The following is a 25,487-nucleotide window of genomic DNA, read 5'->3' as shown; positions in this document are numbered from 1 at the left end:
TGTTAGTTCAGTTCTGTTATATTTGTTATGCTCACTGTTGTCTGTCTGTCTATGTCTCTGTGGTATGAAAGGATGAATGCTTGGTTGCTCACGTCTCCTTCCCCACACCCCTTTCCCTTCCGCTAAGATGTCTTCACTTAAGGTAATGAGTTGGAATGTGAGGGGACTCAACTCCAAATTCAAGAGGGCTCTGATGTTAGATGTCATTAAGCGTCAGGCCCCTCACATTGTATGTATCCAAGAGACACACCTTACGGGTCAAAAAGTTCTGTCTCTGAAGCGGGCCTGGGTGGCTAGAGGTTATCATTCCTCCTACTCTGTCTACGCCAGGGGAGTATCCATACTCATATCCAAAGCGCTTCCCATAGAGGTCATACAGGTAGCACCGGATCACTTTGGCCGTTTTGTGATCGTACATTGTGTCTTATGGGGCTTTACTTTTACTATAGCGTCTATTTATGTCCCTCCTCCCTTTGATCCAGCTGTATTGCACCTAATATCCGGTAAACTGGCTGCTATGCCTCCCAGTCCGATACTCTGCATTGGTGACTTCAATGCAGTCCCTAATCCCTCCTTGGATCGTACAAGTGGTCTGGACACAGGCTCGGTCCGTCTGAATGAGTGGCTCTCTTCTCTAGACCTCGCCGATGTTTGGCGTTGTAAGCACCCTCAGGAGAGAGAATACTCATTCTATTCCTCCGTTCATAAGAGCTTCTCTCGGATTGACCTGGCCTTTGTCTCCCCTGATATGTTGCAGCATGTTGATCAGGTATCCTATTGCCCGCGCAGTGCGTCAGACCACTCCGCCTTGCTCATCAGTCTCCTTATAGGCCCCCCCAGCGACTCCCGCTTATGGCGCCTGCACCCGGCTTGGCTCCTGTCCCCTGCGGTCCAGAGTACTGTTAGGGCAGCGCACAGCGAGTTCTGGGATGTACACTCAACCCATCCTGATCCCCTTCTAGTCTGGGACTCGTACAAGTCCTCGGTGCGGGGAGCATTCATGTCAGGTGTAGCTGGCCATAGAAAGTCTTTAAATGCGCAGGAGGAGAGGCTGACCGCCGCACTGGTGACCGCAGAAAAGGAGTATCTAAAGAAACCGAATCCGGGGAATAAAAAGACTTGGGCTCAGGCGCAGAGGAACCATCTATCTGTAGTGAAGGAGCGCACCAGCAAGCGCCTGCTAGCCAGGGAGGCGTCCATCTTTGAATTCGGAGATAAAAACGGGAAGCTGCTTGCGTATCTTTCGCGGGCTGAACGTCCTTGTGCTTCCGTTCCCTCTATTACTGATGGTAACGGAGCATTGATCACAGAACCCCGGGCCATTAACATGGTATTTTATGAATTCTATTCCTCTCTTTACAGCTCCAGATTGTCCGCCTCTTCCGTCGAGATTTCCAGATTCCTTGACAGTCTTCCACTTTGGAGACTCACATCGGCACAGTCATCGGAGCTTGATGCCCCGCTCTCGGCGGAGGAGGTGGAACTGGCCATCCAATCGTTGCCCCCCGGTAAGACACCTGGACTTGACGGGCTGGGTGGTGAATGGTATAGGGATAACTGTGAGACTCTGGTTCCCCATCTCCTCAGACTGTACTCCGATGCGTTTGACAGTGGTTCCCTCCCCGACTCCATGCGAGAGGCCCTTATTGTAGTACTTCCTAAGCCTGGTAAGGACCCGCTTCTTCCCGATTCATACCGTCCAATTTCCCTCCTAAACTCAGATGTTAAAATACTAGCAAAAATTCTGGCGACAAGGCTTAATAAAGTAATACTATCCTTGGTTCACCCGGACCAGACAGGCTTTATGCCTGGGAGGGGAACTGACATAAATATACAAAGACTACACCTGAACATTGCAGAGGCAGAGAAGTCTTCGGACCCTGGGTTTATATTGTCCTTAGACAATTGTAAGGCGTTTGACTCCGTGGAATGGACATATTTATGGTCCCTCTTGCCTAGAATGGGTTTTGGCCCTCGATTTACAGCATTAGTCAAACTACTGTATAACGACCCCAAGGCTAGGGTACGGACTAATCTTAACATCTCACCTACTCTCCCTATGGCCAGGGGCACTAGACAGGGTTGCCCACTATCTCCCCTCCTCTTCGCACTCGCCATTGAGCCCCTTGCTGTGGCGATCCGCCACTCCGAGGGCATTAGGGGCATTGCTAGAGGTTCTATCATTGAAAAGGTATCTCTCTATGCTGATGATACACTTGTATACCTTGGGGATGTGGGCCCCTCTCTGGAATCCCTTCTGTCCCTGATAGAACGCTATGGGGGGTTCTCAGGCCTTCGGGTTAACTGGGACAAATCGTCCCTCTTTCCCTTATCTGATGTAGGGGTACACTCCCTCCCCATTCCAGTTCAGGTGGTGTCCACACTTAAATATCTGGGAGTCCAGGTATCACGCAAGGTCCAGGCATTTACGGAGTTAAACATTACACCCCTGATAACTGCAACCGAATCGCGTCTAAAAGCCTGGTCCACTCTCCCCCTGTCTTTGTACGGGCGTATTAACATATTTAAAATGATCTTCCTCCCCAAATTTCTATACCTTTTCCATGCCTGTCCTATACTGCTTCCTATGAGCCTATTTAAACGCATAGACGGCATTCTCAGGTCCTTCTACTGGCAGAGTGGTGCCCCGCGCTTCAGTTTAGCGCTGCTTCAGGCTCCCAAGGCTAGGGGTGGACTGGCTGCCCCGGATCTGTATCTTTATTACCTGGCTTCCCAGCTAGTATATGCCCAGTGGTGGATAGATATAGACTTGGGTAATGCAGCTACTGCACTGGCTGGTGCCCTGGTAGGTTCCTACGAGGCCCTTACAAACCTGCTGTACAGATACAAGTCCCCATCTGATACCCCACTTCCCCTACGTACGGTAGCGGTGTGCTGGCGTAGGGCGCAATCCCTGGTAGAAACAGGCAGCTCTCCCCCTCTCTCGCCTAGGACTCCATTGTGGCTCAACCCGTGGCTTTCTCACTTCCTCTCCCTCCCGGGCTGGACAATGTGGGGGGCAGCGGGAGTGAAATTTGTGGGTCAGCTCTTATCCCCGGAAGCAGAATTACTCAGCTTTAATGAGTTAAGGGAGAGACATGCTGTACCCAATACGGCTAGCTTCCATTACACGCAACTGCGACACGCATTCAAAGCCCAATTCGGCTCCTTCAGCCTGACAGTGAAATTCTCCAAACTAGAGACTCTGATGAGTTCCCCGGACCTCCCTAAGCCACTCACTCAGTGCTATGCTCTCCTACAAGAGCAAAAGTCCAGACCGTTTGATAGAGCCTGTGAACGCTGGAGACAGGATATCCCGGACCTGTCAGATGATGACTGGAGGGAGGTCGAACTGTCCTACTTCACATCTGTAGTGAGTGCGAGGGACTTCCTGATCCAATCTAAATTCCTCCATCGAGTATATTTCACCCCTGCTAGACTATTCCGTATGGGAGTAATGCCCAATGACCTTTGCTTTCGCTGTCAGGCTGAAGTCGGATCCTTCCTGCACTGTGTCTGGTCCTGCCCTAGGGTTCATGTCTTCTGGTCCGAAGTGCTGGAGTTCCTAAATTTACACTTTGATTTCCCACGCTTACTGTCTCCCTCTGTGTGTCTCCTCGGCATCATAAATGAAGTTGTCAATGGCCACTATGACAAAATTTTCTTTAGGTTTGTCTTATACTACGCCCGAAAAGTGGTGGTGATGACCTGGAAGGACCAGGAGCCCCCTCCATTAAAAAGATGGATACTACTTATTAACAGTGTCATTCCCCACTACCGGTCCCTGTATACCAACAGGAAGTGTCCCCAGAAGTTTGATCGCATCTGGTCCAGATGGTGCGTGACTCCCCATACTGCCTTATAATCAAGTGTGATATACACTCCTCTCCATGATGAAGGAGACTGAGCGTGCTGGTATGTGTGTGTGTGTGACTGATTGTGTTTGTGTCAATAGTTATTTGTGTTGTATCAAGATGTCTGGCTGCAGTATCCTGCTGTCATTTACTGTGTAATATCCCTCAGTTAATTTTGGAACGCAGCAAGAACCTGACTGTTATCATGGCTGTTGTATAATAATCCTGTAATGGGGGGAAAGAAATATGTGACAGACAATCTTGTTCTTCGATTTTGTTTATTTTAATTGTATAAAATTTCAAAATTGCAAAAATAAATACTTTTAAAAAAAAAAGAAAAAATTAGGCCATGGATATCAGGTATAAGAGGATTCCCACAGTCCCGGTGCCTGGATCTATGAGTAATGTCCCTGGTTTATCATGATGGATTTTGATTGAAATATACTTTATTAAAAAGAAATTTACCAAGTTTACTGTTTTTCATATCAGGAATAAACAAAAAAAAAAGTTTACTTTTTAAGTGAACAGCAGGGACCAGCGCAGGTCCACCTGCACGGCTGCATCACTGATGGCACGGGCTGCTCCTGTGATCGGAAGTGCCTGCCGGGCAGCACAGGAAGTAGACAAGTCATGTGACCCAAAAAGATGAAGGGGACTGAGCAGGATAAATCCTAAAAAAAAACCCTTAAAATTCTGTACATCTTTGGCTTATGTACTTAGTGTGCCAAATCCATGATTCCTGGTCATCTTCTGTGTTCGGGGAGAATCGGGCTACCCCCCCCCCCCCCACCACTGATCTCCCAGGCTCTAAACAATTACATTGGTTGTGTTACAGATTTTCAATCTGAACTTGCAGCTAAAAAAAAAATCTGCAGCGTTTTACGTTTTCAGCAAGATCTGGGACGGATTTTTTTTTTTTTTGTTTATACAGGCAGTCCCCGGGCTACATACAAGTTAGGTTCCATAGGTTTGTTCTTAAGTTGAATTTGTATGTAAGTCGAAACTTTATATTTTATAATTGTAGATCCAGACAAAAAATGTTTTTGCCCCAGTGACAATTTTTTGCTGGAATGGGACCAAGGATGATCAATAAAACAATGTAACTAGGGGTCGTGTGTCCTTAAGTAGGGGACCGCCTGCACTGTATTTACTGATTTATTGGGGTTTTGAAGTTGCTGTGAGATCAATGATTGGTCACCTCCTTGATCTCTTCTCTTTGTAGGACTCGAGGATGCATATGGATGACCTTCAGATGTCCTTGGACAATTTCAATAACAAAAAGCTCCAGAGGTCACCGTCCAGGACCACATCGGCGCTGTCTCGCTCCGCTCCACCATCAGTCCTGAGGCACCCGCCCAGTCCTGTGCTCAGCCGATCCTCCCTCCGAGAGAGGTAACATCCGTTCCCCATCTACGTTCTTGTAATACAAAAGAATATTCGGTCAATTATAATAATTCCTAATCGCATCCCTGCATTGCACGTCTTGCGCGCGACCTTGATACGTTGCGAACAAATCAATCTCGAGGTGTTGTGTTTTTTTTCCTGTAATCTTCGGGAACGCTGCCCCATCTAATACGGCAGGAAGGCAGTCAGCAGAATCGCTGCCTAATTGTTCAATATACAAAGTTGCTGAGCACTTAGAATTTCTGAAGGGAGAGATTTGTATCTTTGGTCTTTTCATGGTAGATGTCACTCGTTGTCAGTCATCGCTGGAAGCAAGAAAGAGGCAGGAAGGTGCGAGGAGCAATGAAAGTTATTGCACTGAAATTCCAGTAAACCAGAAAAAAAAATTATTTTTCTTCCTGAATGTCCCCAAACTTCAGAATTTTTAGTTTTTGTATTATATTCTTCCTTTTTGTTGTTATTCCCTCATTTTTTTGTTTCTTTTCATTTTTAAAGGGAACCAGGCAGGGCTTTTTGGGGCACTAAACCACTTACAGGTCCTCCTGGATTAGTGTTTTACATTGCTCAATATTATTTCTGTCTCGGCCCACTATAGAATAAACCAAACACTTATACTTACATTGGTCCAGTGCCCCCGCCACCTATGCAGTCAGTGAAACCGATGTAGCACACCCTGTATGTGCCGTAGACCCAGCACAAACGCAGTGAAGCCGGTTGGACTACTTTGGCTTCATTAAAGAGACATCAGATATGAGTCCAATGCTCCTTAACCTTTATAATTTCCTACAGAGGAGTCTGATAAGGAGCATTGGACTCATATCTGATGTCTCTTTAATGAAGCCAAAGTAGTCCAACCGGCTTCACTGTGCTTTGTGCTGGGTCTACAGCACATACAGGGTGTGCTACATCGGTTTCACTGCATAGGTGGCGATATATTATAATCGGCCACAGAACAATGGGAAAATAAAACACCAACTCATAAGGACTGGTATGTTGTTAAGTGCTACAACTCGGGTTACAAATATCAGGTTCAGTTTAAAGTTTTTTTTAGGTGATTATATATATATAAACTTTTATAAATAATAGGTTATCAATATAAAATTATTGAGACTTTGGACCACCATTGATTGGCTTCTGGAAGCAACTAAGAGAGGTGTGTTCCCTGTGTGGAGCTCCTGGTGGAGCGCGTCAATGAGTGCCTTTTGGAAATGTGCCATGTCAGCAGTTTCCCCCATGATGTGTCCCTGCAGAACCAGACTTTTTAAACCGAAGCCTTTGCAGATGTTTTGGGGTTTATTATTCAAATTTTCTGGGATAATGACTTGCGTTTTCCTTGACTGTAAGTCATAATCATTAACGCTAACCTAAATAAACACTAGAAAAAGTTCACTCTATTTGAAATCACTCTATATGAGTTTTACTGTTTGCTGATGCAGGAGGCCCGGTAGTGGTGAGTGCAGCTGAGAAGTACTTACTGCTCCCGGGTCCTCTCCAGCCACTCTGCTCTGTGTTCTGGCTCATGATACTGGATGAATGAGTGGCGCCAGGACCCAGAACAGACCTCCATGAGGGACAGGAGAAGACCCAGGAGTGGTAAGTACTTATCAGCACTTCTCCCGGTTCCTCTCCAGCCACTCTGCTCTGTGTCCTGACTCCTGATACTGGATGAATGCGCAGCGTCAGGGCCCAGAGACTGCTCTGGGGATCTCTCTGTTATGATCATTGTCTGCTCTGGGGTCTCCAGTATTTATTATGTACTCTTGGACCATCCACTTTTATTGTCTGGTCTGAATGTGTGGTATTTATCATTTCTAACATTGCCTGCTGATAAAGGGTTACAAGTCCTCCCCTTATCACCTAAAATTAGCTGCCAGTGGGGCCCTGTACCTTAGTTACAGCCATTTTGATATGTAAATTAGCTTTTCTGACTCATCTCTGGCAGCCTGAGAGAGGAGAAGAGTCAGAGATACCAGTGAGCCACTCCCCATTATTCTGACTGTCAGCTCTGTGTCTCTTCAAATGACTGCTCTGCCTCCTTCTACTTGGGGACTGTCTGCTAATATTCAACTACAGACATATAAAGCTCTATGTACAGATGGGAAATATTGTGTAAAAATATTTACATGGTGCCTTGTGTTACATTCATGACATGTGACCAGTGACCTCATCGCAAGTCCTTTAGCCTTTTAAGAATAGCAAACTGTACACCAGGTCTGTGATCACATGAAATCACAACAGCCTCCATGGAGGATAGAGAGGAGTAGAAGTCCATTGCGGCTGTTGTGACTTCATGTGGTCAGATATATGCATGGGGTACAGTTTTCTATTATTAAGAGGCTTAAGGACCTGAGATGATATCACTCTGGTCACATGACATGAACTGTGACCAGTAAGGAGACATAAGGCATGGGGAGGAGTAGATGGGAGGGGCCCGGCTGAGCAGGACACGCCCCCTCAGATGCCAGGAAATATAAGATAAAAGGTGATTTATGTGGATGTAAGTGAAACAATTTTTAGATAAAAGAAGGGGGTCAGTAAGTTAATGAAGCTCTATAGGAACCTGTCACTGGCTGTATATGTGCAACTGCGGTGACAGGTTCCCTTTTAAGTTGAGCAGTATGACAATGCATCCCCTGTGACCAATTTCGTAATTTTTATAACACTACTGGCTATGACTCCATAGCTCTGTTTATAAGGACCTATGGGTGATTTAGTGTCCCAAAATTGCCCTGACTGATTCTCTTTAACCCCTTAACCCACCCAGGATGAAAATGTACGTCCAGGTCGGCGGCTAATTCAAGCCACTGAACGTACATTTTCGTCCTTAACTGTGAAAGCCCAACTGTATCCAACAGCTGAGCTCCAACAGTAACATCTGGGATCACTATAGCCGCGATGCCAGCCGTTTAACCCTTTAGGCACTGCGGCCAAACATGACTGTGGCGCCCATACGTTTTCCACATATGCCCCCCGCTGCGATGCTTCTCGGGAACCTCTTCTTATTGGGACGCGTCTACCATCAGTTCAGTACTTTAAGGTGAAAATGAGCTGGGTCCTTAAGGGGTTAATGCCAATTTCAATGCTACTTATGGATTGGGACTATGGTTATAGGCGCTGCAATGAATAGTTCCCATCCAGCAATCTAATAGTATTGATCAGTATTTTCGAAAAACTCGAAAATTTGCATTAAAAAATTTAATTTTTTTTTTTTTTTTTTTGTTAATATTCAGTATTATTTTCTGTGCTCGTCTCTGATCTACACCGCACAATCCTGTCAGACTTGCCTCGCTAAAGCTGCCAAGACCTATCTGGAAAAAAAAAAATGACTTTCAGTTCATCCAGCCGCACAGCGCTATAAAAATTCAAATTATTTTGGGTCTGAGCTCAGATCTCTCTCTCTCAGATGTGTGGGATGCTGCTAAACAAACAATGTTCCTGGCGAGCCGGCGCTCTCCTACCGAAATTATAAACCCTGACAAGAAGCGAGAAGTCACTCTCATATCTCTTTAGCTTAGAAGCCAAAAAAAATAAAAAATAGTGCAGTACAAAAATCATAGAGCCCCCTCATTAGATGTAGAGGTCGCCTTTGCAACTGATTGTTTCCTATTATTCCTGTTTATTGGAAATGGAAACCGTTTTGGCCGTTTTATTAAAATTCCTTTTTGTAGAGACTACAGTTACTTTGCAGACCTGTGAGTTTCCGTGGTTACAGACTACAAACAAAACCCTGCGTAGTCTGATTCCGGAGTCATATATTCTCTTCCTTCTTTCTCCTACCACATTTGAGAAGTTAACAAGTATCTGTACTAGGGAAGACCTATATGGTGAAATAACTTTAGGATCAGACTACATTGATTCTTTGTAGTCTGTTGCCATGGACACATGAAACATAAAATACACATATAGATTCAGAACTGCTTCAGGTGTCCCACTTATTGTAATTGAGTCTATCGTGATCTATGTGTGGCATAACAGGCATCAGTTATTTCTATATGATGCAATTCACCACAAGAACTCTCCACAAGGTAAGTTCCTCTCACAGTTACAAATGATGATTAGATAGGTTCCTGTCACACAGTTACAAATAAAGAGCTCCCTGACTGTATACCTATGGTATGGAGGATGTAGATGGAGAGGATTCTCACAGTAAACCTCCTGCTAGCAGATGCATATATGATAATACTAATAATCACGCTGGTTCCTGCCACTCAGTTCTATATAAGGAGCTCGCAGCTCAGCCTCCCTGACTGTATATTTATAGTATAGAGGATATAGATGGAGAGGATACTCACAGCTCACCCCGGCTAGCAGATATGATACTACTAATAATCAAACTGCTTCCTGCCATTTAGTTCTATATAAGGAACTCACAGCTCAGCCTCCCTGACTGTATACTTATGGTATGGAGGATATAGATGGAGAGGATACTCACAGCTCACCCTGGCTAGCAGATGTGGTACTACTAATAATCAGACCTGTTCCTGTAACACAGTTATATATAAGGAGCTCACAGCTCAGCCTCCCTGACTGTATACTTCTGGTATGAAGGATATAGATGGAGAGGATACTCACAGCACACCCCGGCTAGCAGATATGATACTACTAATAATCAAACTGCTTCCTGCCATTTAGTTCTATATAAGGAACTCACAGCTCAGCCTCCCTGACTGTATACTTATGGTATGGAGGATATAGATGGAGAGGATACTCACAGCTCACCCTGGCTAGCAGATGTGGTACTACTAATAATCAGACCTGTTCCTGTAACACAGTTATATATAAGGAGCTCACAGCTCAGCCTCCCTGACTGTATACTTATGGTATGGAGGATATAGATGGAGAGGATTCTTCGAGAAAACCTCTAGCTAGAAAATGCCTATATGATAATACTAATAATCAGACTGGTTCCTGTCACTCAGTTCTATATAAGGAGCTCGCAGCTCAGCCTCCCTGACTGTATACTTCTGGTATGAAGGATATAGATGGAGAGGATACTCACAGCACACCCTGGCTAGCAGATATGCTACTACTAATAATCAGACTGGTTCCTGCCATTTACTTCTATATAAGGAACTCACAGCTCAGCCTCCCTGACTGTATACTTATGGTATGGAGGATATAGATGGAGAGGATACTCACAGCTCACCCCGGCTAGCAGATGTGGTACTACTAATAATCAGACCTGTTCCTGTAACACAGTTATATATAAGGAACTCACAGCTCAGCCTCCCTGACTGTATGCTTATGGTATGGAGCATATAGATGGAGATGCAACTCGCAGCGCACCCCGGCTAGCAGAAATGGTTTGCCCCTGGCTGTTCAGTCCTCCCGATGATGTCCCATTCGGGAAAGATCATTGCTGCAGTCAGTAAAAAGTAACATTGTAACTCCAGTCGAATGCCATCTGTGCCGGAGCAGCGTTGAGGCCTGTGATTGGATTTAGTGATGACCTTACTCAAATGTTTAATCAATGTTGACATCCCCTTCCAGGACATAAGAATCGATGGCGGCTGGAATTGGGAATTTCGGAATGAGGTTATGGTAACTTTTTCCTACAGTAATGCAAATATCAGGCGGAGCTTCACTTTTTAAAGTTCTTCTCCCAAAGCTTCGCTAAATCAAAATCTACTTTCTGGCTGGAAATAAAACCTGATGTCTATTACACGTCCTGCAGTCTTATATTTCATTGCTTTTTTCTGCAGTTCCCTTCTCCTTGACAATAAAAGCAGAAGAGAAATAAGAGATTTTATTAGTCTTCACTGCTGACATTTGCTCAGTGCTTTATCTTTGTACTTAACTGAATTTACAGGCCCTGTTATCTGGAGTCTCCTCACTTTATAAGTTTGGTCCAAGTCTTGAACTTAGGGCGGATGGTGTCACGGGTTTTGGGCCACATGTACAAGCTCCATACACGGATGCAGTCCATTGTGGCCTCCAATGGTATGAAAGGCGCTCATTACTGCTCAAGGACTCTCATACTCCTTAAATTGGTTTTCCAGGGAAAACCACCTGGTTCTGGGGAAGGAGGTAATTCCAGTTTTCTGGCAATCTCCCTTTTTCCACACTTTTTGAGCAGCCTAATATAACTTTCTTGGCTGAATACCATGGTTAAATCAAAACCAGTACAGGGGGTTGGGTATACGAAACCAAAAACCTGTCCCCATGTATCGGATGAAATTGTGGCGGCCCGTATGGGAGCGTGGCGGCCCGTATGGGAGCGTGGCAGCCCGTGGCCCGGATGGGAGTGTGGCGGCCCGGTTGGAGAGGCAGGTAGGGCATGCACATTTTCCACTCCATTAACAATCTATATGACCCAGCTCCAGCAATCTCATGGAGGATGAATTGAAAGGGCAGTGCGGCATGGCCCCTCCCACCATACTCACCCCCATGAATAGCATGTTAACCCTTATCCTATGGATGTATATTTAAAGCCAATCCCTTTATGGTCTTTAATTGGCTTGACTTGACATAAGAAAGAGCACTAAACCACTGGTAGGTAAGGACACTTGCCCCAAGTTTAATTCTTATCCCCAATGCTAAGCATAGGGAATAACAAGCCAATCCAGCCCCTGGTACTTCCCCCGACAGCAAGAACTGGGTTTCCCTTCCTACTAATAAATGGAACGGATGGTCGAACATGTCTCCTATCCAATGTCTTCGAGAGTTTTGGGAATAGCTCAACAATCCAGTGCTCAACATCCTCGTAGAAGATGAATATTTATAAATTATATTTAGGTAATTTTTGTGATATTGGCTCAAATCATAATGAAATTTTGTATTGCGAAAATGTAATAAAAAATAAATTACCGTATGAATGAGCTTTTTGAAGATAGGCACTCGTTTTCATACCCGTAATTCCATTAAGTTAGTTAGGGACCCTGCTCTCATGATTGGTGAGAGTCCCCGAATTTAGACCCCCACAGTTAACGATCAAACCTCTAAGTGTCAAACCACTGAAAAATTCCCTTGAAGTGCCAGGACTGGGTTGAACTGATTTTGTTTCTGCTTTTAGAAAAAAAAAAACTTAAACTAAATTTTTGGATGTCCACCTGGATCTCATTTGAATTCCAGCATTTCATGGGAGCAACACCACGGATAACGTTGGCGCCATTGTCCTTCTGCAGTCAGATCTTCCCGTGATTTTTTTTCCCCCCTTCCTATGCACAACCTCTGGAGAATCCGGAAAAGTTGAATGATACATTTGCAGGGATTCTATACGCCTCCTATGTTCTCGCCCGCGGTCCCCACAGATGTCGCCGGCATGTCATTGTTTTAAGAAGATAATTGTTTGACATTTTGAGACAGGACTTTGTATCGAGTGATAAACCGTCGGAGCGTGAAGCATTTCTCCTGGATTCTTCTTTCCGTTATGTTTCGGGCTTGTAGTAACCAGCCTTTAATTCCGCGGAGAGTCTCGCCATTGTCACTCCGGCTAATCAAGAAATCTCGCTGTTGAGAGAGAAGATTATTTGCTTTCTTTTTATTTCGTTATTTTCGTCTTTTTTAGTCTTTTTTTTTTTTTATTTTTTTTTATTTGTGTCTTTATCGCTATGCAAACAGAGGCGAAGCGTGCCCCCGCCGCCACACCGGAGAGACGGACGCTTGATCACACTTGACAGAGCATCTTTGAAATGAATTATGAGAAGGTCTCCCATTGATCTGGACCTTTTTTTTTTTTTCTCGGGTCGCTGAGCAATAATTCCTAAGTGTTTATACAATCTATGGAAATCAATAAACAATTTAAACCGGTGTAGCCGCAGAATGTTTGCCCGGGCCGCGGAACATTGAAAGTATGACAATGAATACGGTTAAAGTCTAGGATTCTCAATTCTATGTTATTGGAGCAAAATGTTCTAGAGAGAATTATTTTTCTCTCGTCTCCATTGACATTGGACCTAATTCACACGACTGGATTTCATGTCTGCAATATTTTATGTCTGCATTAGTCTTTTTTTTCCTGTGCTAGAAGATTTCGTAAAAATTAGGGCAATTTCTGTTAACACTTTCAAGGGAAGGTAAATGGTGGCACAACTGGAACCTCTTCTGGTAAGTTATTTCGGACTATGGAAGGAGGTGAGAGCAGACAACTCCGTCTATAGTCTGGTGGCAATAGATTTTGTCCAGAAAACCCCTTTAAGAGTCTGGACCACCCATGAAAAGGTTATAAACAGCTTTGGAATAGGGAAAAACACTTGTGGTTTCTTATTAATGACTGATTTATGACCAAACCAGTGATCACCCATGTTCAGAAAAAAGTGGAAGGGAAGTCCCATTTACTGCCCTATACAGTCTGGGCTGAGACTTTGGGGATTGTCTCATCTTATACACTGTCCCTAAGGTCCCAAAGAAATCAAGGCTCAGTAAAGTAAGGAACAACCTATTGGACAAGCTGATTCCAGACGTCCCAGGCTATAGAGGGCAACCCAGGAGGACTCGGTTTGATTTATGCAGATGTTCCAACGTTTGGTGCTTGCTATCAGACCGCAATTGATCTTTTTTCCTAAGGCTACATTCACACAGAGGTATGATTTCTCCAGTCCCGTATATACGGGCCATATATACGTGACGTTTTTCATCCGTATGCAGCACGTATGTAACCCGTATTTTATACGTCCCCCATAGACTTCTAGGGCATACGGAACTGAAATACGGGAGAAAATAGGACATGCTCTATATTTTTATACGGCCAGTATACGGTACGGTACGCTACAGTGTAAAAAAAAACGGCAATATAAATTTTTATACATATTGTCCATTGAAATGAATGTGGCCGTATGTAACCCGTAAAAAAAACGGTACGGATACGGACGTTTTCATACATCCGTGTGAATGTAGCCTTAGAATAGCAAGTTAATGGATAAAAAATAAACCCTTTGCATAAATAAATAGTAAACGTGATTAAAAAGTTTCATGCAGTTAATCATAGTGCTTCACTCTCTACTTACGGTGGCTCAGTAGCTTGCACTACAACCTTTCAGCGCTGGGGACCTGGGTTCAAGTCCCATCCAGGTCAACATCTGCAAAGAGTTTGTATGTTCTCTCCGTGTTTGTGTGGGTTTCCTCCAGGTCCTCTGGTTTCCTCCCACACTGATTAGATTGTAAGCCTCATGGGCAATGATTTGGCAAGCTCTGTGCAGTGCTGCGTAATCTGTGTGCGCTATATAAATAAATAAAAGATTATTATTATTACTTACTTCCTGCTTTTCACTGTGAAATCTCTGCTTATTTCCCTACTGTAAGCAACAAGACAGAAACCAGTTGAGGTGTGAGAGTACATAAGAGTCTATGGAGAGGGAAGGGGGTGGAGTGAGTCACAGCAGCTAGATCTGCATCTGGACAACTGCACAATTGCAGATAGAAGCAGTGTTGGGAAGTCCGGGTCTTTTTTGTGATGTGGTTCATCGGGCTTTGCGCACTAATTAGAGCCGGCTCTTCTAAAGCCTCAGTCCAGTCAGGCACCGCTCTCCACACTCCATGGTATGGTTACTCAACAAGGGGCGGGGTTGAGTGAGTCGCGTCCCGTCGTTCACATAAGACGCATCTTTAATAGAGGCTGCTGAAAGGAAAGGTGATAATAAATGGCTTTAACAAGTCCCACAATATCCAGGTACTGCATCACTTCTACTGATTTCTTCAGAGTTTGTTGTAAATTTGAAGCTGCAGCTTTACCTCTTTACTTCTTTTCACACTCCTTTATATCGGGGGAACGTCTTCCTTATTTCTGCCTCATCTCATGTAGGTCTGTCCTTCCTAGGATCACGTGCCATAACTTTACAATCTCGTCTACGCTAGTACGGGAACGATGTAGGGAGAGCTATGCTCTTTCCGTAACACCCTGACTACTGCTACCTTGGTTATGGAGCTTCAGAACTGGATAGATTGGACCCATGAACTGTCCCTTCAATATGTTTTAATAGTCTTAGTGAAAAAGCCTCTGACTTCTCATGGAAAGACTAAACTCCATCATATTTTATAATTCCGGGGATGAATTTTGCAAGCATCTGGAAGGTTGGTATTGCAAACCGTTACTTGGAGGACCATGAGTGACCATGGAGGACCATGAGTGACCATGGAGGACCATGAGTGACCATGACTGACCTTGGAGGACCATGACTGACTGAGTCTCGCTTTCTGGACTGAAAGAAAATCTAAGAAATACATCGGAATAATATCTCCAAGCCTTGATCACAGGGACCTCCAGTACAGGCAGTGCTTAAGGACACCCGACTTACAAACAACCCATAGATAAAGATGGACCCCTCTGCCCCCTGTGACCTCTGGTGAAGTCTCTGGATGTTACTATAGTCCCAGACTGCAATGATCAGCTGTAAGGTGTCTGTAATGAAGCTTTATTGCTAATCCTTGGTCCAATTACAGCAAAAAACTTTGAAAAATCCGATTGTCACTGGGACAAAAAATGTTTTTGTCTGGATCTACAATTGTAAAATATACAGTTTCGACTTACATACAAATTCAACTTAAGAACAAACTTATGGAACCTATCTTGTATGTAACCTGGGGACCTCCAGTATATGTAAATGTAAGGCGAGGGACTGGATATAAATTGCTGCGATTTTTCTAATTTCGGATGACGTTGCCGTAGCCGTTATATAATACATCAAGGGTGATTTATCCTTTCACATACTCAATACGACATGTAATGGTGGAGGGGTCTGCGGGTGGGGGGGTATTGATCAGCAGAAATGGTCAGGGACTTGTCGGATAGTCAAGCTCCAGTGCCGGTGTCAGCATCTTGTGACCTTCAGGAAGTCTATTTATCTTCCTGCGCCCTAAATTAAATTGTAAGCTTGATTGGTCTTAGAAGTGGGGACGGAGAAGATCTTCCGAAGTCACGTCTAATGTCGATAAAGATAGCAAAGGAGTGATTGAGGAGTGAGAGGAGTACATTACACGGGAAGTCCTTTATAGCATCTGTATACAGAGCGAGCAGTAATTGTGAGCAGATATTAGAGGTAAGTGGTTTGGAGGATCCTACGGGTCTATGTCACAACAACGTCATCTTACATGGAGCCTACACATTCACATCTATACGGAGTTACAATTCCAGGATCCATGGAGTAGAAGGGTACATGGGGTTAACATGAAAGTTTGGGGCTAGGGATGACCGGACCTGTTAAGGTTAGGGTGCCAAACCTGAACACTCACCCACACCCGCTACTGCCACTGATTGCAACTGCTACCCTTTTAAATGGGATGTCATGGGGAGCTCTGACCCTCAGGAAAATGGTGTTGTGCATACATTTAAAGGAAATGTACCACCAGGATGCAGGATTGTAAACCAAGCACACTTACATGCAGGGCTGTGCCCCCTCTGGTAGGATCCGCTCTTCTTTTAACTTCATGTTCGTTGCCTTTAAAGGAAAAAAAAAAAGCTTTAAAAATTATGCAAATTAGCCAGAGTGGCTCTGGACGCCTTTAACAGCTATGGAACCTGCAGCCCCTCAAGCTCATTTGCATAATTTTTAAAGCCTTTTTTTTTTTGTAAATACAAGGACATGGGAAGCTAAAATAAGAGTGGATCGTGCCAGTGAGGACACACACCAGTATGGTCAGTGTGCATGGTTTACAATCCTTTATCCTGGTGGTAGATGTCCTTTTAAATAGCTTTGCCGGTGGCTTTTAAAGAGTTAACGGTGGGGAGTGAGCCATAGCCGAGTTCCAGGCTGAAGAGCAGGTTCAGGTCTGCTTATTATTAATTAGGATTAGTCTAAGAGGTGGGGTATGGGCACTGTAGCAGAAGGGGTATTCCCATCTGGGGATTCACATCTTATTTAATGAATCTGCCATATATACATTTCTTCATTTAAATGTTATTTTTTTTTAAAAGTACCATTGTGAAGATAATTTTCCAGAAATGTATGTTGTGCCTTAGAAACAAGATGGCTGTCCTTGGACAGGACCATCCCCACTTTCTGGCAGCTGTGGCCACACATACACTATCGATCCCTGCCCAACCACCTGGATTCAGCGATCATTATCAAAGGACGGCTTCAGGACATGCAGGAACTCCTGGATATTACATATGCAAGAACTATTTGTTTCTTTGTTTAATAACTCCAGCAGCAGTGGTTGTATCCAAGGACAACAATCTTATTTCTAGGGAACAACTTGGTTACATTTATGGGAAATTATCTTCACACTGGTAAAAAATGTTTTGACTAACACCCAATTGAAGAAATGTATGTAAAATGCAGATTTATTAAATTAAAGGTCAGCGCCCAGATGACATTACCCCTCCATTACACCTTACATTACCCCCTACATTATACAAGAGCCTACAGAGGGCTCCCCCTGTGCAGGCAGTACTATCTGTGCCTCCATCATGTACAGTAACTACATTATACAAGAGCCTACAGAGGGCTCCCCCTGTGCAGGCAGTACTATCTGTGCCTCCATCATGTACAGTAACTACATTATACAAGAGCCTACAGAGGGCTCCCCCTGTGCAGGCAGCACTATCTGTGCCTCCATCATGTACAGTAACTACATTATACAAGAGCCTACAGAGGGCTCCCCCTGTGCAGGCAGCACTATCTGTGCCTCCATCATGTACAGTAACTACATTATACAAGAGCCTACAGAGGGCTCCCCCTGTGCAGGCAGTACTATCTGTGCCTCCATCATGTACAGTAACTACATTATACAAGAGCCTACAGAGGGCTCCCCCTGTGCAGGCAGTACTATCTGTGCCTCCATCATGTACAGTAACTACATTATACAAGAGCCTACAGAGGGCTCCCCCTGTGCAGGCAGTACTATCTGTGCCTCCATCTTGTACAGTAACTACATTATACAAGAGCCTACAGAGGGCTCCCCCTGTGCAGGCAGCACTATCTGTGCCTCCATCATGTACAGTAACTACATTATACAAGAGCCTACAGAGGGCTCCCCCTGTGCAGGCAGCACTATCTGTGCCTCCATCATGTACAGTAACTACATTATACAAGAGCCTACAGAGGGCTCCCCCTGTGCAGGCAGTACTATCTGTGCCTCCATCATGTACAGTAACTACATTATACAAGAGCCTACAGAGGGCTCCCCCTGTGCAGGCAGCACTATCTGTGCCTCCAGCATGTACAGTAACTACATTATACAAGAGCCTACAGAGGGCTCCCCCTGTGCAGGCAGCACTATCTGTGCCTCCATCATGTACAGTAACTACATTATACAAGAGCCTACAGAGGGCTCCCCCTGTGCAGGCAGTACTATCTGTGCCTCCATCATGTACAGTAACTACATTATACAAGAGCCTACAGAGGGCTCCCCCTGTGCAGGCAGCACTATCTGTGCCTCCATCATGTACAGTAACTACATTATACAAGAGCCTACAGAGGGCTCCCCCTGTGCAGGCAGCACTATCTGTGCCTCCATCATGTACAGTAACTACATTATACAAGAGCCTACAGAGGGCTCCCCCTGTGCAGGCAGCACTATCTGTGCCTCCATCATGTACAGTAACTACATTATACAAGAGCCTACAGAGGGCTCCCCCTGTGCAGGCAGTACTATCTGTGCCTCCATCATGTACGGTAATATCTATACTTCTGGAACTTGAGAAATCTAAAAACAGCAGTGACCAAGACACGTTCTAGCGAATTGGTGTATGAAGGTTCATTACCCCCATGTAAATGTCAGCTGACGCACGTTTCCGTGTTTGCTTGGCCTATGCTCGCTTACAGCCGGAGTCCATCTGAATCTCATCGCAGTTTCTGTTTTTGATCTGACTGAAAAGAGCACACAGTTTATTTTCCATACAGTAAGCATCGGGCACAATCCACAAATATGGCTCCACTTTAAGGCTTAAGCAGTTGGGGCGAGTGTCATTCTGCGCAGCGGTAAAAGGAGTCTTGATGAATTTACGTAATGTGAGCATACAATTTATAACGCCGCCGCTTCACGTTTAATGCTAATCCCTTTATTTACATTTTTAAGATTCTGCCATAAAGAATTGCTAATTATTATCCCGGCTCTGTGCTACCATGTTTATAAGTGAGGTGATTGCGCCCCCCAGTGGCATGAGCGGGGAACTACACAGCGTAACTCAATGAAAAGTCTTATTTCTCAATAACTTTGCAAAGTGGGAATGCAAGAACAGAAGCAAAGTCAAAATGGTTTGAATATTTGATTTTTAAAGGGAACCCGTCACCAGCTTTTACTCCACCAAACTACCAGCTCCTTGAGGTAGGAACAAAATAGCCTTTCTAGAATTCCCTCTCTTAGGGCAAATCTCTCGGCTCAGTTCCTTTAAAAAAAATAAATAAATCACCTCCTAAATCCTATATAAATGGCCAAGAACGACTAACTTTTTACTTGAGACAAGTTCCTTTTTTAGAGTTTGGTGGACGAACGTACCTTCAGATGCCCCTAACTAGTGGTTAGTAGTTCTACATTGTAATTATGAATACTTCTGCGAGGTACAGTTGAAAAACTAGTTGTAGATTTTGGATATTTGTATCTCACATTTGTAACAATGACGCCCGCCTGTATCTCTGGTATTGTAGCTCAAAAAAACCAAATGCCTGATGCATTTTGAAAGATATGATTCTCATCTTTACAATGGCACCTGAATGCGTCCCAAGATTTGGCCATCTAAAGTGACGCTCTTCCTCCAGCCTGTAAAAGTGGTTCATCTCTGGTATAAGTAATTCTTGCATAGGACTATGGAGGTGATTTTTCAGAGGTGTTAGCATAAAATAGGGAATCCTATTAATAATCTTTCATACCTTACCTGAGGGGGCTGTTAGTTTTGTGGTCAATAAGCTCTTCAAGACTTTCCCCCATCAATCAGTGATTCTGGCTGGAATGCTCAATAAATTGCTCCTTGCTGGCTGCACAGATGTTGCTCTAATTTCCTTCTGGAACTGTGCAGAACGATAGGGGCGTGGCTGACTACAAACTTGTTGTCTGTTTCCAGTAACAATCAGCAGAACTGGGATTGTAGATCTGGATCTGTAAATACATTGCGTAACTTATCCTGCACAATATGCGTGTGTATGTATGTATGTATGTATGTATGTATGTGTATATATATGTATGTGTGTATATATGTGTGTGTATATGTATATATTAGTATTTATTACTACTGATTCTCTACATTCTCCTGTTATTCATTGTATATTGCACTTCTGCTTCTTGTAGGTTCCAGACTGATTACCGAGATTCCACTAACTGGAAGGAAACCCATGAACGTGTCAAAAGTATCTTAAGGACCCACAGTATCCAGAAGAAGCTACACTTTGTGAGTTCCTTACATTGTATTAATAGTAAAAAGAAAAAAAAAACATTGTCAATGCTGGATTCAAAGAAGTTTTTCTGGAAATTTTTATGTCAATTTATGTAATTATGTATCCTTGGTAAATGGAAACTGCAGTACCCTGGAACAGCCACAACTATATTGGGAGGAGCTGCCACTTTACAGTAATGGCTCCAAGCCAATGATTGGTGGAGATGCTGAACTCCAAATCCTATTAATGAATTGCTGCCTGTTAAAGGAAACCCATCATCAGGGATAATGATTCCTAACGAGGCAGATCCCAGGGTAGGCTTCTGCCTTAACATCCATCCCCATGGTTTTTTTAGTTCATCATTTAATAAAGTCTAAGCCCTAATATTTTATAACTAGGTTATCTTTCTTTATGCAAATTCGCCCCGGAGGCTACTGGAGTGCTATGGAGCAGGAATATAGGCTACTCCACCCTCAAGTACTTGTGTTTCGGCGCCGCCCACCAGCTCCCCTGCGCGCTGGTCTATAAAGCCGACAATCTGCGCATGTGCAGAAGCTCCGGTTTCAAAGCCGAGACTGCACCGAACTGCATAGACTTTCTATTCAGAGCAGTATAGGCCAGTGTGCACAGGGGCCAATGTAAGCGCGCTGAAGCGGAACTATAGGAAACTTCAATACAGGCTACTGGGGCGTGGCCTCTACTCCCGCTCCACAGCGCGGCCACTCCAGTAGCCTCCGACGCTAGTTTGCATAAAGATAACTCATCTAAGGGGCTAGACTTTATTAACTTTATAAATGAAAACTACCTTGTTAGGTAGATCCCTGATAGTAAGTTTCCTTGAAAGGGGTTTTTACGTACTAGCGTTTTATGACATCTTGAAATCGCTAATTCGTCATGTACATGCTCGCCACTACGGATTTGTGCAAAATTAGTTTAAATGTTATTCTTAAAGGGCATCTACCCCCAGGATGAAGGACAGTATGCAAATGAGCCTAAGGGGCTCTAGACTCCATAGGTGTTAATGGAGCCTGGAGCCCCCAGGATCGTTTGCATACAGTCTTTTATATCCTGGTGGTAGATGTCGTTTAAAGGGAATCTACCATTTGTTTTTGTACATTGTGAACCAAGCATACCTTGAGAATGCTGTGGCGACACTGATGCAGAAACATATCTTAAACATCCCTGAACCACATGGTTTTGTTAAAAATATTATAATAATATAATAATTATAAAATTCAGGACCTTGGTAATGCTGGGTGCAGTCTGGCTGCCTAACACATTACTTCCACGTAAACAGCAGCTGCCCAGACAGGACTAATCAACCTGAGCTGGATGACTCATACACAGCAGCTGGGGGTTGCTGCAGCGATTGATTACTTTTGCCTGTCAGGGACAACACAGTGATGACATATTCTCAGCTTATGCTGGGCAGGACAAGGCTGGAGCAGCGCATAATTAGGGAAAGAGGAGAAGCGCCCAGTAAGCCACAGGAGTGACAGAGCCTCATTATCATAATTTTATAACAGTTTTTCAGCAAAACCACTCAGCACAGGTATTAAGCAAGATATGTTTCTGCATCAATGTAGCTACAGCATTCTCAAGGTATGTTTGCTTCATCATGCGTCAAATCAAATGGTAGGTTTCCTTTAATAAAATAAAGCAGAAGGATAGCGCGGCGGATGGCAGAAGGACCTAGGACCAGAGGTCTGATTGAGGCTGCATCGTCTATAACAGTGTTGGCGAACTTATGGCACGGGTGCCAGAGGTGGCACTCCGAGCCATTTCTGTGGGCACTCAGGTCGTCGACCCAGGACAGAGTTCACTAAACAGGACCAAATCCACCAAATCTTCCTGAAGTCCCAGGCAACTTAAGAGAAGCTGCCCTCCACGCTATTTTAAAGCAACACTTCATTGGCTGTTTGGAACTGCAGTTAAAATTAGTAGGTGTGGACTGATCTGCATTATCTTTGGAGGTCCTCCTGCTGGACCCACAATTCTTCCTGTACAGAGAGACCCAGGAGAGAAGCTACAATAGTCTGAATTTTCTCTCCTTCTTTCAACTGTATTGGTGACTTCAGGGGGCCCGATACGATTACAAGATGTGGAAGAAGAGGTAGCAATAAGTTACTCCTAAAAATGAGATTCACGGTAAATAAGTGGATTTTGGTTGTAGTTTAGACACTCGGTCTCTAAAAGGTTCGCCATTAGAGATGAGCGAACACTAAAATGCTCGGGTACTCGTTATTCGAGACGAACTTTTCCCGATGCTCGAGTGCTCGTCTCGAATAACGAACCCCATTGAAGTCAATGGGAGACTCGAGCATTTTTCAAGGGGACCAAGGCTCTGCACAGGGAAGCTTGGCCAAACACCTGGGAACCTCAGAAAAGGATGGAAACACCACGGAAATGGACAGGAAACAGCAGGGGCAGCATGCATGGATGCCTCTGAGGCTGCATAATCGCAACATTATGCCAAAATTATGGGCAACAGCATGGCCATGACAGAGTGACAGAATGAAGCTAGATAGCATCTAAAACATCCAATAATTGACCCTGACACTATAGGGGACGGCATGCAGAGGCAGCGGCAGCAGCGGCAGGCTAGAGAGTGTCATGGCGACATACCCTAAATGGACTCAGGCTTCAAACCAATGGGTGGCAGAGAGGAACCAAAGGAGGTGAGCAAGAAGCGCTCAAATAATATCGGTACATGATAAAAGTTTGCCAGTATATTTTGTGGATTACACAGCAGGGTGGCGACAAAGTTAACATGGAGGCCATGAAAACAACCCAAAATTCTGCCTGACACAGCTCGTTTGATAAGGGGACCATGTATGGAGGCAGTGAACTAGTAGTAGATTAAAGGTGCTGCAGTTAAAACTATGTTAGTTGGATCTTGGCATGGAGCTGGCGCTCCGCTGCCAGGTGAGCTTTCGCCAATCCAAGCCCCTGTCTCTAGGCTACTCCCCAAACAGCACTTCTAAGAACCTTTTGTATAAGATCAAGTGTAGTAGCGTTCTTATAAGTTTAGGATATGGCGGGTGAGGGGAATGTAAACAGCTGCGCAAGAAGCACTGAAATAATATCGGTAAATGATAAAAGTTTGCCAGTATTTTTTGTGGATTACACAGCAGGGTGGCGACAAAGTTAACAAGTTTGTTGTGGAAGCCATGAAAACAACCCAAAATTCTGCCTGACACAGCTCGTTTGATAAGGGGACCATGTATGCTTACAGTTCATGCCAGTCGCTGCACTGGCTGCCAGTCTCCTTTCGAATACAGTTTAAAATAATAATAACCCTCATCCATAAAGCTCTGTATAATGCTGCACCCCCCTACCTCTCCTCTCTTATCTCAGTCTATCGCCCAACCCGTGCTCTTAGATCCGCCAGTGATCTTAGATTAACCTCTACCCTAGTGCGGACCTCCCACTCGCGTCTCCAAGACTTCTCTAGAGCTGCACCAATTCTATGGAATGCTCTGCCCCGGACTATCAGACTAATACCTAACCTCCAAAGTTTAAACGTGGTCTTAAAACCCATTTCTTTAGGCAAGCCTATAACACTCATTAACTGCATGAAGTTTTAACTCTTCTACTAACCCGTCCTGTGTCGTCCTCCCATCTGTTATCCAGCAACCAACAGGCACCAGACTTCTCTGCAGTCCCATTCACCCTGGACCTGGTATATAAGATGACGGCTGAGTGGTTCAAGCGACAGCAATTCCATTTATTATATTTTGTTCTATTCCCTAAGAAGAATGGCTTGACCATTAAATATTCTTTTACCTCGTGTTACCCCATCATCTTCATAAACCGTAAGCTCTGGCGAGCAGGGACCTCACTCCTGTTGTTCCATACAAATGTTGTGCTCTGTTACATTACATTTGTATTTGTTTCCTATGATTTGTAAAGCGCTACAGAATATGATGACGCTATATAAATAAAGATTATTATTATTATTATTATGGAGGCAGTGAACTAGTAGTAGATTAAAGGTGCTGCAGTTAAAACTATGTTAGTTGGATCTTGGGATGGAGCTGGCGCTCTGCAGCCAGGCGAGCTTTCGCCAATCCAAGCCCCTGTCTCTAGGCTACTCCCCAAACAGCACTTCTAAGAACCTTTTGTATAAGATCAAGTGTAGTAGCGTTCTTATAAGTTTAGGATATGCCGGGTGAGGGGAATGTAAACAGCTGCGCAAGAAGCGCTGAAATAATATCGGTTAATCATAAAAGTTTGCCAGTATATTTTGTGGATAACACAGCAGGGTGGCGACAAAGTTAACAACTTTGATGTGGAATCCATGAAAACAACCCAAATTTCTGCCTGACACACCTCGTTTGATAAGGGGAGGATGTATGGAGGCAGCTATATGGACGACTTTTGGAGGTAGCAATGGAGACAACGTGTGGAGGCTGCTATGGAGACAATTTAATTTGGATAGTGCCTGTATGTGGCAGTCCCAAAAAGTTTTCAAACCAGAGGAGCAGGTAGGTGTCCCTCCAGAAAAATGGAATAGATTGAGTGCATGTATGTGGCAGTCCCAAAAAGTTTTCAAACCAGAGGAGCAGGTAGGTGTCCCTCCAGAAAAATGGAATAGATTGAGTGCCTGTATGTGGCAGTCCCAAAAATGTTTCAAACCAGAGGAGCAGGTAGGTGGCCCTCCAGTAAAATGGAATAGATTGAGTGCCTGTATGTGGCAGTCCCAAAAAGTTTTCAAACCAGAGGAGCAGGTAGGTGTCCCTCCAGAAAAATGGAATAGATTGAGTGCCTGTATGTGGCAGTCCCAAAAATTTTTCAAACCAGAGGAGCAGGTAGGTGGCCCTCCAGTAAAATGGAATAGATTGAGTGCCTGTATGTGGCAGTCCCAAAAATTTTTTAAAACAGAGGACCGGGTAGGTGGCCCTCCAGAAAAATGGAATAGATTGAGTGCCTGTATGTGGCACTCACAAAAATTGTTTCAAACAGAGGACCGGGTAGGTGGCCC

General features: G+C 44.3%; 1 protein-coding gene across 2 annotated transcripts in view; it reads left to right on the top strand.

Moving 5' to 3' along the window:
* Nucleotides 1–25,487, top strand: part of SPATA6 (spermatogenesis associated 6) — a 56,290-nt gene that overhangs the window by 22,386 nt on the left and 8,417 nt on the right. For both annotated transcript variants that reach the window (XM_072127174.1, XM_072127173.1), the window contains exons 7-8: nucleotides 5,077–5,246; nucleotides 20,418–20,517. In XM_072127174.1, coding sequence (XP_071983275.1) covers nucleotides 5,077–5,246; nucleotides 20,418–20,517 — 270 coding nt within the window. The remainder of the gene's footprint in view (nucleotides 1–5,076; nucleotides 5,247–20,417; nucleotides 20,518–25,487) is intronic.

This window comes from Engystomops pustulosus, chromosome 10 (genome assembly GCF_040894005.1).
Source record: "Engystomops pustulosus chromosome 10, aEngPut4.maternal, whole genome shotgun sequence".
Lineage (NCBI taxonomy): Eukaryota > Metazoa > Chordata > Amphibia > Anura > Leptodactylidae > Engystomops > Engystomops pustulosus.
The sequence above is the reverse complement of the archived record's forward strand: the minus strand, read 5'-3'. Positions and strand labels throughout refer to the sequence as shown.